General features: G+C 45.6%; 1 protein-coding gene across 1 annotated transcript in view; it reads right to left on the reverse strand.

Moving 5' to 3' along the window:
• Nucleotides 1-15851, reverse strand: part of LOC310799213 (plexin-A2-like) — a gene marked incomplete at both ends in the record, with an annotated part of 140279 nt that overhangs the window by 5625 nt on the left and 118803 nt on the right. The window contains 4 exons of the mRNA XM_083661780.1: nt 2558-2727; nt 3600-3799; nt 6177-6273; nt 13082-13185. Of these exons, the coding sequence (XP_083517906.1) occupies nt 2558-2727; nt 3600-3799; nt 6177-6273; nt 13082-13185 (571 nt within the window). The remainder of the gene's footprint in view (nt 1-2557; nt 2728-3599; nt 3800-6176; nt 6274-13081; nt 13186-15851) is intronic.

Here is a 15851-nt window from a genome sequence, read left to right on the forward strand (position 1 = left end):
AGACCCAGAGAGAGCTCTGCAGCATGCAGTAACATAGTGTATCAGACCCAGAGAGAGATCTGCAGCATGCAGTAACGTAGTGTATCAGAGCGAGAGAGATCTACAGCATGCAGTAACGTAGTGTATCAGACCCAGAGAGAGATCTGCAGCATGCAGTAACGTAGTGTATCAGAGCGAGAGAGATCTACAGCATGCAGTAACGTAGTGTATCAGACCCAGAGAGAGCTCTGCAGCATGCAGTAACGTAGTGTATCAGAGCGAGAGAGATCTACAGCATGCAGTAACCTAGTGTATCAGACCCAGAGAGAGATCTGCAGCATGCAGTAACATAGTGTATCAGACACAGAGAGAGATCTGCAGCATGCAGTAACGTAGTGTATCAGACCCAGAGAGAGATCTGCAGCATGCAGTAACGTAGTGTATCAGACTCAGAGAGAGCTCTGCAGCATGCAGTAACGTAGTGTATCAGACCCAGAGAGAGATCTGCAGCATGCAGTAACATAGTGTATCAGACCCAGAGAGAGATCTGCAGCATGCAGTAACATAGTGTATCAGACCCAGAGAGAGATCTGCAGCATGCAGTAACATAGTGTATCAGACCCAGAGAGAGATCTGCAGCATGCAGTAACGTAGTGTATCAGACTCAGAGAGAGATCTGCAGCATGCAGTAACGTAGTGTATCAGACCCAGAGAGAGCTCTGCAGCATGCAGTAACATAGTGTATCAGACCCAGAGAGATCTCTGCAGCATGCAGTAACATAGTGTATCAGACCCAGAGAGAGATCTGTAGCATGCAGTAACATAGTGTATCAGACCCAGAGAGAGATCTGCAGCATGCAGTAACGTAGTGTATCAGACCCAGAGAGAGATCTGCAGCATGCAGTAATGTAGTGTATCAGACCCAGAGAGAGAGCTGCAGCATGCAGTAACATAGTGTATCAGCGTAAGAACTCTCATGGGTCTGGCGTTGAGACTAGGTCCAATGCAACAGTGCCGAAAACTGCAGTTCCTCGAATAGCCACTTGAGGCTGGCTCCAAAAGGGAGTCATTCCCCATTCACCCCCATGTTAAAATGCCCAACTTTACAGCAGAAATAAACATGTTTACAGCCTGGTAAAAAAAGAAAAAAAAGTTTTGGTCTCTAAGCTAATTTCACCTTTCAAGGATCAATCTGTGTGCCAGAAGCATTCTAAACTTGCCACAGTGAAAGTAGTTCCTCTAAGCTGACCGTCCTCTGCCGGTACCCCAAATACAGCCAGCACCGGGTCTGACTCTACCTCGTGTCCCAGGACATCTGTCACAGCCTTAAAGGTAGAGTTCCAGACATGTGACAGCTTGGGGCATCGCCAAAACATATGTCCCAATGTAGCAGGAAATGCCCCACAGCGGTCCCACAGAGGATTTACATGAGGGTAGATTTGAGAGAGTTTAACCTTTGAAAGATGGAGACGATGCAACACCCTGAACTGTATGAGACCGTGCCCGGTGCATTATATATATTAGAGATGCGCGGATGAGCTTTTATGCCATCCTAATCCACGTGTATGCATGAACCGTCCGCCCGCCATAAATCCGCACAAATTATTTCATACTATTTATAGATCCGCGCCCGCCATGCACCCGACCCTATAAACGCTATAAAAGGAGCGAACTTACAGTTTCTGCTGCCGTTGGTGCGATCGCTGGAGTCCAAGACTCCAAATAAACTTCCATGCTGTATTAGGTTCAGTCCACCACTTGCCCTCATGTAGCTTACTCGTCTAACGCTATAGCTTTAAGTTTAGTTTACTGGATTGCCTCGTTGTATGGGAAAATACGAACGCGTCTTCTCTTCAAACACGTCTTCAGCCGAGACTCCTTTTTGAGGGTGACATCATTGACCATATATGGACGAAAAGTGGAGCCGAGCGACCTAGCACATGGCTATTGTTTGGTACAATAGGCGACTAAGAATGTGCCTGACGAAAAATGTAGCTTAAAATACATTCATAGACTAGAGAACATAATTAATATTATTTTTCCTCATTAATTATACATCGTTTCAACAGCCCGCAACCCATCCGCTATTAATAAGAATCCCGCGGGGCGGGATATCCGCGGTCAGCGCGGTTATAACTGCGGCCCGCGCATCACTAATATATATGCAGAGTGTACACCCTCCTGTGCCTCTTGGGGGTTGACTTTTTATATCCAGTAACTCACTCATTTAGAGTAAAATAGACGATAAAAAAGGCTTGGGTGTGATTGACAGGTCGTCTGTCCAGTGATTGCGCAGCTCGCCAATCACGGCTACGGCTCTGGGAAACCCCCTGTCATCCAAATATGGCTACAAATAGGCCTACATCACTGGCTCCAAAAAAACAAACAAGATGGCAACAGTCAAAATGCCAAAGCCAAGGCTTCAAAACGGGAGCCGACAAAACAAATGGGTGACGTCACACTCACGACATCCATCTTTCTTACAGTCTATATGGTTAAACACAGTCAGATGGCTTAATAATCACAGTGAGGTTGACGGTGAGACCCCCCCCCCCCCTCCTCTCTCTCTCTCTCTCACCAGTTGCTCTTCCAGGTGTGGCGCACGTCCGTGTCGTGGATGCCGTGTCGGTCCGCCTGCTCGTCCAGGAAGTCAAACATGTATTTGATGGCCAGGGGCAGAGCGGTGCCCCGACACACCGTGCTGAACAACGTCTCAAACAGGTCGTCCACAAACTTCTGCAGTGTGCCCTGACAAGAGAATAGAACGGAATTGAAAATAAGTTATTTTTCTAACCTATTCCCAAGGCAGCAACTTAAGTACCTGAAAATGATTCCATGGGATTGATGTGTGTAGAAATAGATACTCGGGCTGAACAATTAATCAATATATTATCCAAGTTATTATCAAATAATTGCAATGGCCAAGTGGCCAAGTGCAATATCCAAATTGCAAGAGCTGCTGCAATTATTTGATAAAGGTGAAAGTGTCACAACACATCATGAAATTAAGCATTGTGGTGCTACAGAGATGCCAGCAGCCTACAAATCATCTCCTCCACATGTAAGGGAACATGCTTGTTTGCTATAGGACGAATCAGCGTGACGTCACTTGCCACCCGGAAATGCGGAACCCCGCAGCAGTTATTAATATGAGTAGTGCCAAACAAACGTTAATATCTCAAAAACTATACATCACATTGCTTATATTTTTAGACATTCCGGGTGAGAGCAGAAGTAGCTCAAGAGTTTTGATGTATAATATAATGCATGTCATGTTAAAGTTGTGTGAACTGTCGCAGTTTTTAAAATGTAAACAGAGTCAGCCAGCTAGAATCAGACACTCGAGCCTCCCAAAGCTCACGCTCCATAGGGTTCCATTGCCGTTGCCACCCAGTGACGCGGTTTGTTTACCAAAATGGCTGATCCCTCGTATAGACCCCAGTAAAAATCACATCATCATTTTGATATTTTTTCAGTGAAAATGAATTGCAAAAATTGCCATACCCACTAAAATGGTGACTCATATAGCAATCGCAATATCTGTCAAAATAATATATATATACCGGTATATATATATTTTTTTGCATATCGTTCAGCCCTCTGTATGTAGCTAATAGTACCTTTGTTGCCAGTAGCCTGGTCAGGTAGATCTCAGACACCATCTTGTTGCTGCGCTCGCCCTCCTTCTGGTCCCCGTGGTCGTGGTTCTTCACAAGGTGCCAGACCTTCACCCCGCTCTCCAGGTCCGGGGTCAGCATGGGCACGCGCGAGTGGGGGCTGTCCGGGCTGGTGGGGGTGGAGCGGAACGGGACGTCTACACCTGGACGGTCAAACGTCAGATATAGAGGGATCGTAAAAGATTATAACAATAAATACTGCCTGAAGTTCATTCCATTATCATATTTTCCAGTCTGATGATCCAGTCTATGTTCATGTTATTTTATCAACCAAGGACTTGCTATATTCAGATGGCCGAAAGATCCAATGTGTTTTTCAAATCTGATCTGTAAGGCTGACTTGTCCACATTAAAATTGACAAGACAGCAGATTGGGTTTGTGTGTTTTAGACAGTATAATAATTAGCTGTCATTGGTTGTCATAGTAACGGCACAGGTGTGTGCACGTTGACTACAGCCGTGTGTTTTCTGGCCAGGTGCTGGTATTGTCCTGCTGTGTCGCCTCCATGTTGTTTGTTCTCTGCTCTTATTGTCGCAATGTGAAGAAGAAGATACTTGAAATCTGAACTGACACCTCCCTTTATACTGACCTGACTTTTCCATACATGTAGTAATCATAAAAAAAGGTACTTGCCATAAAGCCACGGTTGTTGTTCATAGTCTTTGTTGAGGCTAGATTACCTATGAATTAGGGATGGGCATTTCTAGCAAAAACACTATTCGAAATTCGCTGGCCAAATTCGAATTTAATTCGAAATTCGAAAATAAAATAAAAAATGTAAAAAAAAAAAAAAATGTTTTTTTTTTTTTTTTGTGAGTGAAATGTTGCATTGTCTCCCCTGATTCTAAGGCTACGGCTTTATTAATTAATATAAAAAGCTTCTGCTGTGGATTTTTAGCTCAAACAAGCATTGCACCACTGAAGTAAAGAACATGTTACATGACATTGACATTTTCGAAAATAAAAAACAGTTTTGACAATCATGAGTGGTTCATTAAATATTTAGTAGGCTCAGGTCTGAGTGCCAAAGGGGTGCCAAAGTCACCCCCTCTCCCTCTTCATGGGATTTCATCCGCCATTCATTTTTCCATAAACCTTGCTTAAAATGCTTATAAAAATTGTTTTACTTGCTCAAACCAAGCGATTTGACTATACTTAGAATCAGGGGAGACAATGCAACATTTCACTCAAATTTTTTTTTTTTTTTTTTTTCGAATTTCGAATTTCAATAATAAAAGTCGACCTTGTTAACACGTTCACTGCCACTGACGTATTAATACGTCAAAAAAAATCCAGCGGTTCACTGCCATTGACGTATTAATACGTCAAAAAAAATCGATTTTTTTTTTTTGACGGTGGGATGTGCATCTAACCCTTTTACATCTCTTATATAAGTATTGGACGTGTACAACGTGTACAACCCATTCCACCGACCCACTAAGTGGCGACAAGGAAGGAGGAAGGCAAGCAAAAAGCAGTGTGACGAAGCCATTCTCATGAAAATGGATTGGCGAAAACGCTTTCGTTTTCGCGCTGATTGCTGGCAGTGCGGGATTGCAAATTTGCATAATAGATCACGGATGGAACACACTTTGAAACACGCAGCATAAATATGACCAGAATCGCAAAAGCTTGATCAAAGCTCTCAACCAAAACTCCAAGAAGCGAGCGAGTCCAACCAGACTTCCTCAAAGAGCGGCCGCTCAGACAGGCACAGCCGCACAGCAGCTGCAAAGCAGTGAGACTGGTGACAAGCTTGTGACACGGCCGCTGGCTGCAGCCAAGAGGAACGCCCACGGAGGGAGGAGTTGGAAGCAGAGGGGAGTTTCCTGCTGTTATGGAGGAAATTACTGTTCAAAACTATTGTTTAGGTCTTACTGATGCCAAAAATGAATGGTTAAAGTGACTGTTCTATCGAATTTCACAAAAAGCCGTTTATCTCTGAATTATTTTTCTGACGCTGAAACCATGCTGTATTCAACTGCTAATGCTTACATAACTACTAACTCTACAAACTAACTATTTTAGACAGAGAAAGCACACACTCTATTAGTTGTTTTGAGATATTGTGTGTTCACAAAATCTTAGCAGAAAAGAATCCTCGGCTCTTGTAAAATGAGCCAGAATCCTAAAAAAAAAAACTGGCAGAACCTACAGTACCTACAGCATTGAAAAAAGGGCTGGCAGTCAATGTGATAATAACAACGATTATTCGAAAATTCGAAATTCGATGCCCATCCCTACTATGAATGTGTCTTAAATCTGATCTGAAAAGATCAAATTACACGTGCCGTTTCTAGTTCAGACTCTGCTCAGGTATGCAAATCACATTGGATTTGAGCTGCCTGTCTGAACACAGCTGAAGCTATACCTACTCTCCTTTCAAAGTGACATAACTTGTCATAACTTTGTGCGATCCATCATTCCTGTCCTTCAAGTTGTGAAGAGCTGACTCCTGCAACTCTTTGGTTCATCTGCTGCTGTGGTGACAGCAGCAGATGGTTGGTGGAGGTACTGACCGTATCTGCTGATGCTGCGTGGGAAGCTGGCTGAGCAGGGGATGTTGAAGGAGGACATCTGTTTGGGCACCAAGGCCACCACGCAGCGCTCCGACACCTGCAGCACAGCAAAACACCACAGCATGTTCATCCTGCTCACAACTCACAGCTGCTGGAGCAGAGTCAATCACGCTTATTCAAACAGTTAAGTTATCCTTTATTTATCCCCATGGGGAAATTCATCCTCTGCATTTGACCCATCCTCTACTAGGAACCTTCCTAGAACTAGGAGCAGTGGGCAGCCACAGTGCAGTGCCCGGGGACCAACTCCAGTTCTTTTGCCAGTGCCTTGGTCAGGGACACTGACAGGAGTATTATTAACCCTAACATACATGTCTTTCTTGAACAGGAAACGGCACGAGAAAAGACACACTTTTCAGATTAAAAGCCAGGCTTTTTTTTTTTTTTTTTAGTTGTATTCTAGAGGTTGCGGATGTGTTTCGTGGGCCACTGTCATGAGACCTACTCAACCTATTAAAGGACCATGTTAGCCTTCAGTTCAAATAAAAACATTTAAAATGTTCAGGAAAATAATTGAAACTATACTTACTACAGGGTTCTTCTATGACAACAGCGAAAGAGTAATATTTACAACAATCAAGTCTTCATCAACAGCTTCCACTATCTATCTATCTATCTATCTATCTATCTATCTATCTATCTATCTATCTATCTATCTATCTATCTATCTATCTATCTATCTATCTATCTATAAAAGGGAGTATGTGGGCAATGTTTGTTTCAATTTTGTGTCCCGGTTGTCCCGGAAGTGATGTGACACACACACACACACACACGCACGCACTTGCGATACTTTTTTCGGGTGACGCCCACGGTTCATAGCAACAATAGACAGTGTTTTCTCGGCTCAGCTCGGCTATACAGGCGTATAGCAGACAGGCGGTGTGTCCCGGGCGTAACGGAGATGATTTCAAGAAGACTATAGAACCAAATCAACTCAAATAGTGCTTCTGAATTTGGTCTTGGCCTTGATAAACCCACCTTTGCCTTGTTGTAGAAAAGTGGTTGACGACATATTGTTAGCATAACGTTTTAAGTACTATATCAATTTAAAACTCCCCTACTGTGCACACAGTTGGATAAGAGTCACATAGTGATATAGTCGTTTGCATGCCAGCACGCTCACTGACTGTGTGAATGTCTTGACGCTAACGAGGCTCAGCAGCAGCTCAGTGTTGAGTCTACACTTATGCAGGATGGTTCCAGCTGCTGTTCTGCATCAGCTACAAACCAAACTCACACAAATCCGGCTTAGCAGCAGAACAAACATGGCCGCACTTTGCAGAGAGATTGAGAATAAAAGCGCAAACTGTGTGTGCATCTGCTTGACAGATAAGAGAGAATACATTGCTCTCTTGTCAAATGTTGATTTCCTTTGTCTCTATTGTTCTCTTTGTTTGATCAAGAGGAGGCCTAAGTGAATGTGAGCCACATGCAAGTCGTGTTGTTGTCCCGATGCTGATAGGCAAGACAGCACAGCCTATCAACAGGCTGGATAAAGACAGCACAGCCTATCAACAGGCTGGATAAAGACAGCACAGCCTATCAACAGGCTGGATAAAGACAGCACAGCCTATCAGCAGGCTGGATAAAGACAGCACAGCCTATCAACAGGCTGGATAAAGACAGCACAGCCTATCAGCAGGCTGGATAAAGACAGCACAGCCTATCAACAGGCTGGATAAAGACAGCACAGCCTATCAACAGGCTGGATAAAGACAGCACAGCCTATCAACAGGCTGGATAAAGACAGCACAGCCTATCAACAGGCTGGATAAAGACAGCACAGCCTATCAGCAGGCTGGATAAAGACAGCACAGCCTATCAACAGGCTGGATAAAGACAGCACAGCCTATCAACAGGCTGGATAAAGACAGCACAGCCTATCAACAGGCTGGATAAAGACAGCACAGCCTATCAACAGGCTGGATAAAGACAGCACAGCCTATCAACAGGCTGGATAAAGACAGCACAGCCTATCAACAGGCTGGATAAAGACAGCACAGCCTATCAACAGGCTGGATAAAGACAGCACAGCCTATCAACAGGCTGGATAAAGACAGCACAGCCTATCAACAGGCTGGATAAAGACAGCGCAGCCTATCAACAGGCTGGATAAAGACAGCACAGCCTATCAACAGGCTGGATGAGAGAGCACAGCCTATCAACAGGCTGGATAAAGACAGCACAGCCTATCAACAGGCTGGATGAGACAGCACAGCCTATCAACAGGCTGGATAAAGACAGCACAGCCTATCAACAGGCTGGATAAAGACAGCACAGCCTATCAACAGGCTGGATAAAGACAGCACAGCCTATCAACAGGCTGGATAAGACAGCACAGCCTATCAACAGGCTGGATAAAGACAGCACAGCCTATCAACAGGCTGGATAAAGACAGCACAGCCTATCAACAGGCTGGATGAGACAGCACAGCCTATCAACAGGCTGGATAAGACAGCACAGCCTATCAACAGGCTGGATAAAGACAGCACAGCCTATCAACAGGCTGGATAAGACAGCACAGCCTATCAACAGGCTGGATAAAGACAGCACAGCCTATCAACAGGCTGGATGAGAGAGCACAGCCTATCAACAGGCTGGATGAGACAGCACAGCCTATCAACAGGCTGGATAAGACAGCACAGCCTATCAACAGGCTGGATAAAGACAGCACAGCCTATCAACAGGCTGGATGAGACAGCACAGCCTATCAACAGGCTGGATAAAGACAGCACAGCCTATCAACAGGCTGGATAAAGACAGCACAGCCTATCAACAGGCTGGATAAAGACAGCACAGCCTATCAACAGGCTGGATAAGACAGCACAGCCTATCAACAGGCTGGATAAAGACAGCACAGCCTATCAACAGGCTGGATAAAGACAGCACAGCCTATCAACAGGCTGGATGAGACAGCACAGCCTATCAACAGGCTGGATAAGACAGCACAGCCTATCAACAGGCTGGATAAAGACAGCACAGCCTATCAACAGGCTGGATAAGACAGCACAGCCTATCAACAGGCTGGATGAGACAGCACAGCCTATCAACAGGCTGGATAAGACAGCACAGCCTATCAACAGGCTGGATAAAGACAGCACAGCCTATCAACAGGCTGGATAAAGACAGCACAGCCTATCAACAGGCTGGATAAAGACAGCACAGCCTATCAACAGGCTGGATAAGACAGCACAGCCTATCAACAGGCTGGATAAAGACAGCACAGCCTATCAACAGGCTGGATAAAGACAGCACAAACTATCAGCAGGCTGGATGAGACAGCACAGCCTATCAACAGGCTGGGTAAAGACAGCACAGCCTATCAGCAGGCTGGATGAGACAGCACAGCCTATCAACAGGCTGGATAAAGACAGCACAGCCTATTAACAGGCTGGATAAGACAGCACAGCCTATCAACAGGCTGGATAAAGACAGCACAGCCTATCAACAGGCTGGATAAGACAGCACAGCCTATCAACATGCTGGATGAGAGAGCACAGCCTATCAACAGGCTGGATAAAGAGAGCACAGCCTATCAACAGACTGGATGAGAGAGCACAGCCTATCAACAGGCTGAATAAAGACAGCACAGCCTATCTGGATAAAGACAGCACAGCCTATCAACAGGCTGGATAAGAAGACAGCACAGCCTATCAACAGGCTGGATAAAGACAGCACAGCCTATCAACAGGCTGGATAAAGACAGCACAGCCTATCAACAGGCTGGATAAAGACAGCACAGCCTATCAACAGGCTGGATAAGACAGCACAGCCTATCAACAGGCTGGATAAAGACAGCACAGCCTATCAACAGGCTGGATAAAGACAGCACAGCCTATCAACAGGCTGGATAAAGACAGCACAGCCTATCAACAGGCTGGATAAAGACAGCACAGCCTATCAACAGGCTGGATAAAGACAGCACAGCCTATCAACAGGCTGGATAAAGACAGCACAGCCTATCAACAGGCTGGATAAAGACAGCACAGCCTATCAACAGGCTGGATAAAGACAGCACAGCCTATCGACAGGCTGGATAAAGACAGCACAGCCTATCAACAGGCTGGATAAGACAGCACAGCCTATCAACAGGCTGGATAAAGACAGCACAGCCTATCAACAGGCTGGATAAAGACAGCACAGCCTATCAACAGGCTGGATAAGAGAGCACAGCCTATCAACAGGCTGGATAAAGACAGCACAGCCTATCAACAGGCTGGATGAGAGAGCACAGCCTATCAACAGGCTGGATAAAGACAGCACAGCCTATCAACAGGCTGGATAAAGACAGCACAGCCTATCAGCAGGCTGGATAAGACAGCACAGCCTATCAACAGGCTGGATAAAGACAGCACAGCCTATCAACAGGCTGGATAAAGACAGCACAGCCTATCAACAGGCTGGATAAAGACAGCACAGCCTATCAACAGGCTGGATAAAGACAGCACAGCCTATCAACAGGCTGGATAAGACAGCACAGCCTATCAACAGGCTGGATAAAGACAGCACAGCCTATCAACAGGCTGGATAAAGACAGCACAGCCTATCAACAGGCTGGATAAAGACAGCACAGCCTATCAACAGGCTGGATAAAGACAGCACAGCCTATCAACAGGCTGGATAAGACAGCACAGCCTATCAACAGGCTGGATGAGACAGCACAGCCTATCAACAGGCTGGATAAAGACAGCACAGCCTATCAACAGGCTGGATGAGAGAGCACAGCCTATCAACAGGCTGGATAAAGAGAGCACAGCCTATCAACAGACTGGATGAGAGAGCACAGCCTATCAACAGGCTGAATAAAGACAGCACAGCCTATCTGGATAAAGACAGCACAGCCTATCAACAGGCTGGATAAGAAGACAGCACAGCCTATCAACAGGCTGGATAAAGACAGCACAGCCTATCAACAGGCTGGATAAAGACAGCACAGCCTATCAACAGGCTGGATAAAGACAGCACAGCCTATCAACAGGCTGGATAAGACAGCACAGCCTATCAACAGGCTGGATAAAGACAGCACAGCCTATCAACAGGCTGGATAAAGACAGCACAGCCTATCAACAGGCTGGATAAAGACAGCACAGCCTATCAACAGGCTGGATAAAGACAGCACAGCCTATCAACAGGCTGGATAAAGACAGCACAGCCTATCAACAGGCTGGATAAAGACAGCACAGCCTATCAACAGGCTGGATAAAGACAGCACAGCCTATCAACAGGCTGGATAAGACAGCACAGCCTATCAACAGGCTGGATAAAGACAGCACAGCCTATCAACAGGCTGGATAAAGACAGCACAGCCTATCAACAGGCTGGATGAGAGAGCACAGCCTATCAACAGGCTGGATAAAGACAGCACAGCCTATCAACAGGCTGGATGAGAGAGCACAGCCTATCAACAGGCTGGATAAAGACAGCACAGCCTATCAACAGGCTGGATAAAGACAGCACAGCCTATCAGCAGGCTGGATAAGACAGCACAGCCTATCAACAGGCTGGATAAAGACAGCACAGCCTATCAACAGGCTGGATAAAGACAGCACAGCCTATCAACAGGCTGGATAAAGACAGCACAGCCTATCAACAGGCTGGATAAAGACAGCACAGCCTATCAACAGGCTGGATAAGACAGCACAGCCTATCAACAGGCTGGATAAAGACAGCACAGCCTATCAACAGGCTGGATAAAGACAGCACAGCCTATCAACAGGCTGGATAAAGACAGCACAGCCTATCAACAGGCTGGATAAAGACAGCACAGCCTATCAACAGGCTGGATAAGACAGCACAGCCTATCAACAGGCTGGATAAAGACAGCACAGCCTATCAACAGGCTGGATAAGACAGCACAGCCTATCAACAGGCTGGATGAGACAGCACAGCCTATCAACAGGCTGGATAAAGACAGCACAGCCTATCAACAGGCTGGATAAAGACAGCACAGCCTATCAACAGGCTGGATAAAGACAGCACAGCCTATCAACAGGCTGGATAAAGACAGCACAGCCTATCAACAGGCTGGATAAAGACAGCACAGCCTATCAACAGGCTGGATGAGACAGCACAGCCAATCAAAAGGCTTTTTTATCATCAGGCTGAATAAGGAAGAGGATGACTCACGCTGGAGCTTGACGACATGTGGTGTTAGATCAATGGATTGAAACAAAAGACACAGGCACACTAGTGTATGCTAGATACTAGATACTAGTTATGCCTGTTTGTGAGTGTGTTCAACCTTCTCTGGACAATCGTCAATTATCAGCTCATTCAGAACGCTGCAGCGAGTCTGGTGTTCAACCAGCCTAACTTCTCTCATGTCACTCCCCTCTTCCGTGACCTTCACTGGCGTCCCATCTCGGCACGCATCACATTCAAGACACTGGTACTGGCCTACAGGGCAGTACACCAGACTGCCCCCCTACAGGGCAGTGCACCTGACAGCTCCTCCCGAACTGCAAGCTGTGGTCACGTTCCAAACCTCGGCTCGTTCCCTCCACTCCTCCACCCTTGCAGGTCGCCTCGCCCCTCCATCGCTACGTGGGCTCAAAAGTCGCTCATCTCGGGCACGACTCAATGGTGGAACGAGCTCTCCCCCTCTGTCAGAAGGTCCAAATCCCTGCCCATCTTTCTGTCAGATACTAAAAGCACACCTCTTCAGGCTACACATGGACCCCTTCTTACCCTTCTAAAACAGAAGAAGAAGAAGTCGCTTTCGACAAAAGCGTCTGCTAAATGACGTAATGTACAGTAATATAATGACAGTCAAAGGTTATTATACCGGTATGCCAGGTGTTCAGTGGTTTTCTAAAACATTATGATAGTTGTGATGAGCAGACCTGGTAGTGCACGAGTGTGTTCAGTCTCTTCCAGTCACTCTCTATCTTGGTGGTGATGTCCTCATCCTGGAGGACCACACGGGCCGTCCTGCCCTGCCGCCATTCTGGGGACAAAGTGCAATGATTATGATGTAACATACAGTGTCCAATTCAATTTCAATTCATTTTATTTGTTCGATAGGGGACAGGTGTACATTAATGAACATTTAAAAAAAATGTAAATGCACGACAATTGCAGTCACAAGACTGATTTCCATTGTTAGTCCCCCTGCCAGATGATACAGGCTTAGAGTCCTGATAGGGGTAAAAAATAACATAGTGCAACAAAAACATATTTAAAATGTAAACACAATACAAAGTGCAAGTATGCAGAGAAATAGTCCTGATAGGGGGAAAAGTAACATAGTGCAACAAAAACATATTTAAAATGTAAACACAATACAAAGTGCAAGTATGCAGAGAGATACAATCAGATACTGAGAACCTGAGTTTGAGCTCTACATAGCTAAGTGAAAAGTGCAAAGTACAAAATAATATACAGGAATATACAGTCTGATACTAAAACTTGAGTTTGGGATCAACATACAGCTAAAAAGTAAGATCTACATAGAACACTTACTCAAACAGATATAAGAGAAAAAAATAAAAAATACAGAGATACAACACACATATCCATACAGTATAAACATACTGTTCTATACCCTAGTGATGTGTACATAGTTGAGTGGACTTCAGCCATCTCTTCACTTGACCCTTAAACATGCCTAGTGTTGGACATTCCCTTATGGCCGATGGGATTGTGTTCCAGAGTTTGCCACCCTCCATCCATCCAATCTGGTGGATGTGTTTTCTATTTGGATCTAAGTGCCTGACACTAGTACCTATGAGCCATACATTTAGTCTACTGTTCATCTCGTATGTCTTTTACACCGTCCCTTTGCGCTGCAGGTGAGGTGATGTTGTCCTTAGTCGTTGTTTTGACCAGGTTCACTCTAGTAGTGGTGAGTGCAGCTACAGGTATGGAGGGACTTTGATGCTGCACTCTCTGCACTGTAGGTCTAATTCATTGAAACCAATCCCTGTTTCTATTCACCTTATTCCTGGACTTACGTTTCCCATGATTCTCAGCGCTTGCCGGTTGTCGACTTCCTGTTTACATTTTTTTCACTAGCAAGGACGTGCGCGCTGCTGTCAAAGAGTGGGAACGTTTGGCTTATTTTATCCGAAATGGCTAAAAATAGTAACGTTGTGTGGTTGCGTAGCGGCGATATTTTACAAAAACGAGGTGAATGTCAATTCACTCGTACTGTACGGACTTATTTGAGACGAAATTGCTAAAAAATAGTATGTGGTTGCATAGCGGCAGCTTTTGTTTTGAAGGCTAAACGTCCAAACCGGAACTCTTATTATTTGGTCATTGAATGTAGCTTTAGCGGTCTCTCTCTTTCAAGATTCAAGATATTGTCACTCCGTTGTACAATTATGCACGTGTGAAATGATTGCGCTGGGGGGCTCCATTACAAGACATAGGTAGGTACAAAGTCACAACAATGATTATGATTATTTTCAGTCTCTTTCGCTATGAACGGTCCTGGGCGGAAACAAGCAACCGGCAGCTGGAAACAGGGAGGGAGGGTGTCATGGAAACAGGGAGGGAGGGTGTCATGGAAACAGGGAGGGAGGGTGTCATGGAAACAGGGAGGGAGGGTGTCATGGAAACAGGGAGGGAGGGTGTCATGGAAACAGGGAGGGAGGGTGTCATGGAAACAGGGAGGGAGGGTGTCATGGAAACAGGGAGGGAGGGTGTCATGGAAACAGGGAGGGAGGGTGTCATGGAAACAGGGAGGGAGGGTGTCATGGAAACAGGGAGGGAGGGTGTCATGGAAACAGGGAGGGAGGGTGTCATGGAAGCAGGGAGGGAGGGTGTCATGGAAACAGGGAGGGAGGGTGTCATGGAAACAGGGAGGGAGGGTGTCATGGAAGCAGGGAGGGAGGGTGTCATGGAAACAGGGAGGGAGGGTGTCATGGAAGCAGGGAGGGAGGGTGTCATGGAAACAGGGAGGGAGGGTGTCATGGAAACAGGGAGGGAGGGTGTCATGGAAACAGGGAGGGAGGGTGTCATGGAAGCAGGGAGGGAGGGTGTCATGGAAACAGGGAGGGAGGGTGTCATGGAAACAGGGAGGGAGGGTGTCATGGAAACAGGGAGGGAGGGTGTCATGGAAACAGGGAGGGAGGGTGTCATGGAAGCAGGGAGGGAGGGTGTCATGGAAACAGGGAGGGAGGGTGTCATGGAAACAGGGAGGGAGGGTGTCATGGAAGCGCCCACGGTCTCACCATCATGAAACTCGTGAATATAGATGTTCCCATCAGCAGCATTATACCACATCCTGAGTAGAGCTGAACAATTCATTGAAAGGAAATCGACATCACAATATGAACTTCTGCAATTTCCAAATCCCAAATTGCTTCAAAGCGAGGAGCATCCAAACTGGATTTGTGAATAGGTATTTTAGTAACAATATTGGTGAAAACATTTCATCATATTCAAACTCATGGTATTCTATTTGTTTTACAAAATCAATTTTGAACAAAATGTTCTATAAAAAAAGGTAAAGTTATAGAAACAATGACAAGGAAATATTTTGTTATGAATCATAGTTTAAATTGTTAATTGTATTATTCCGTCAAATAGCCTGTTTTATTTCTTCTTCTTTTTTTTGGGGTCAATAGCTTTCAGCCCTAATGCTGATTCATGGTAATTACTTTTCAG

The sequence above is a fragment of the Poromitra crassiceps genome (genome assembly GCF_964638095.1).
Source record: "Poromitra crassiceps genome assembly, chromosome: 27".
NCBI classification, from domain to species: domain Eukaryota; kingdom Metazoa; phylum Chordata; class Actinopteri; order Beryciformes; family Melamphaidae; genus Poromitra; species Poromitra crassiceps.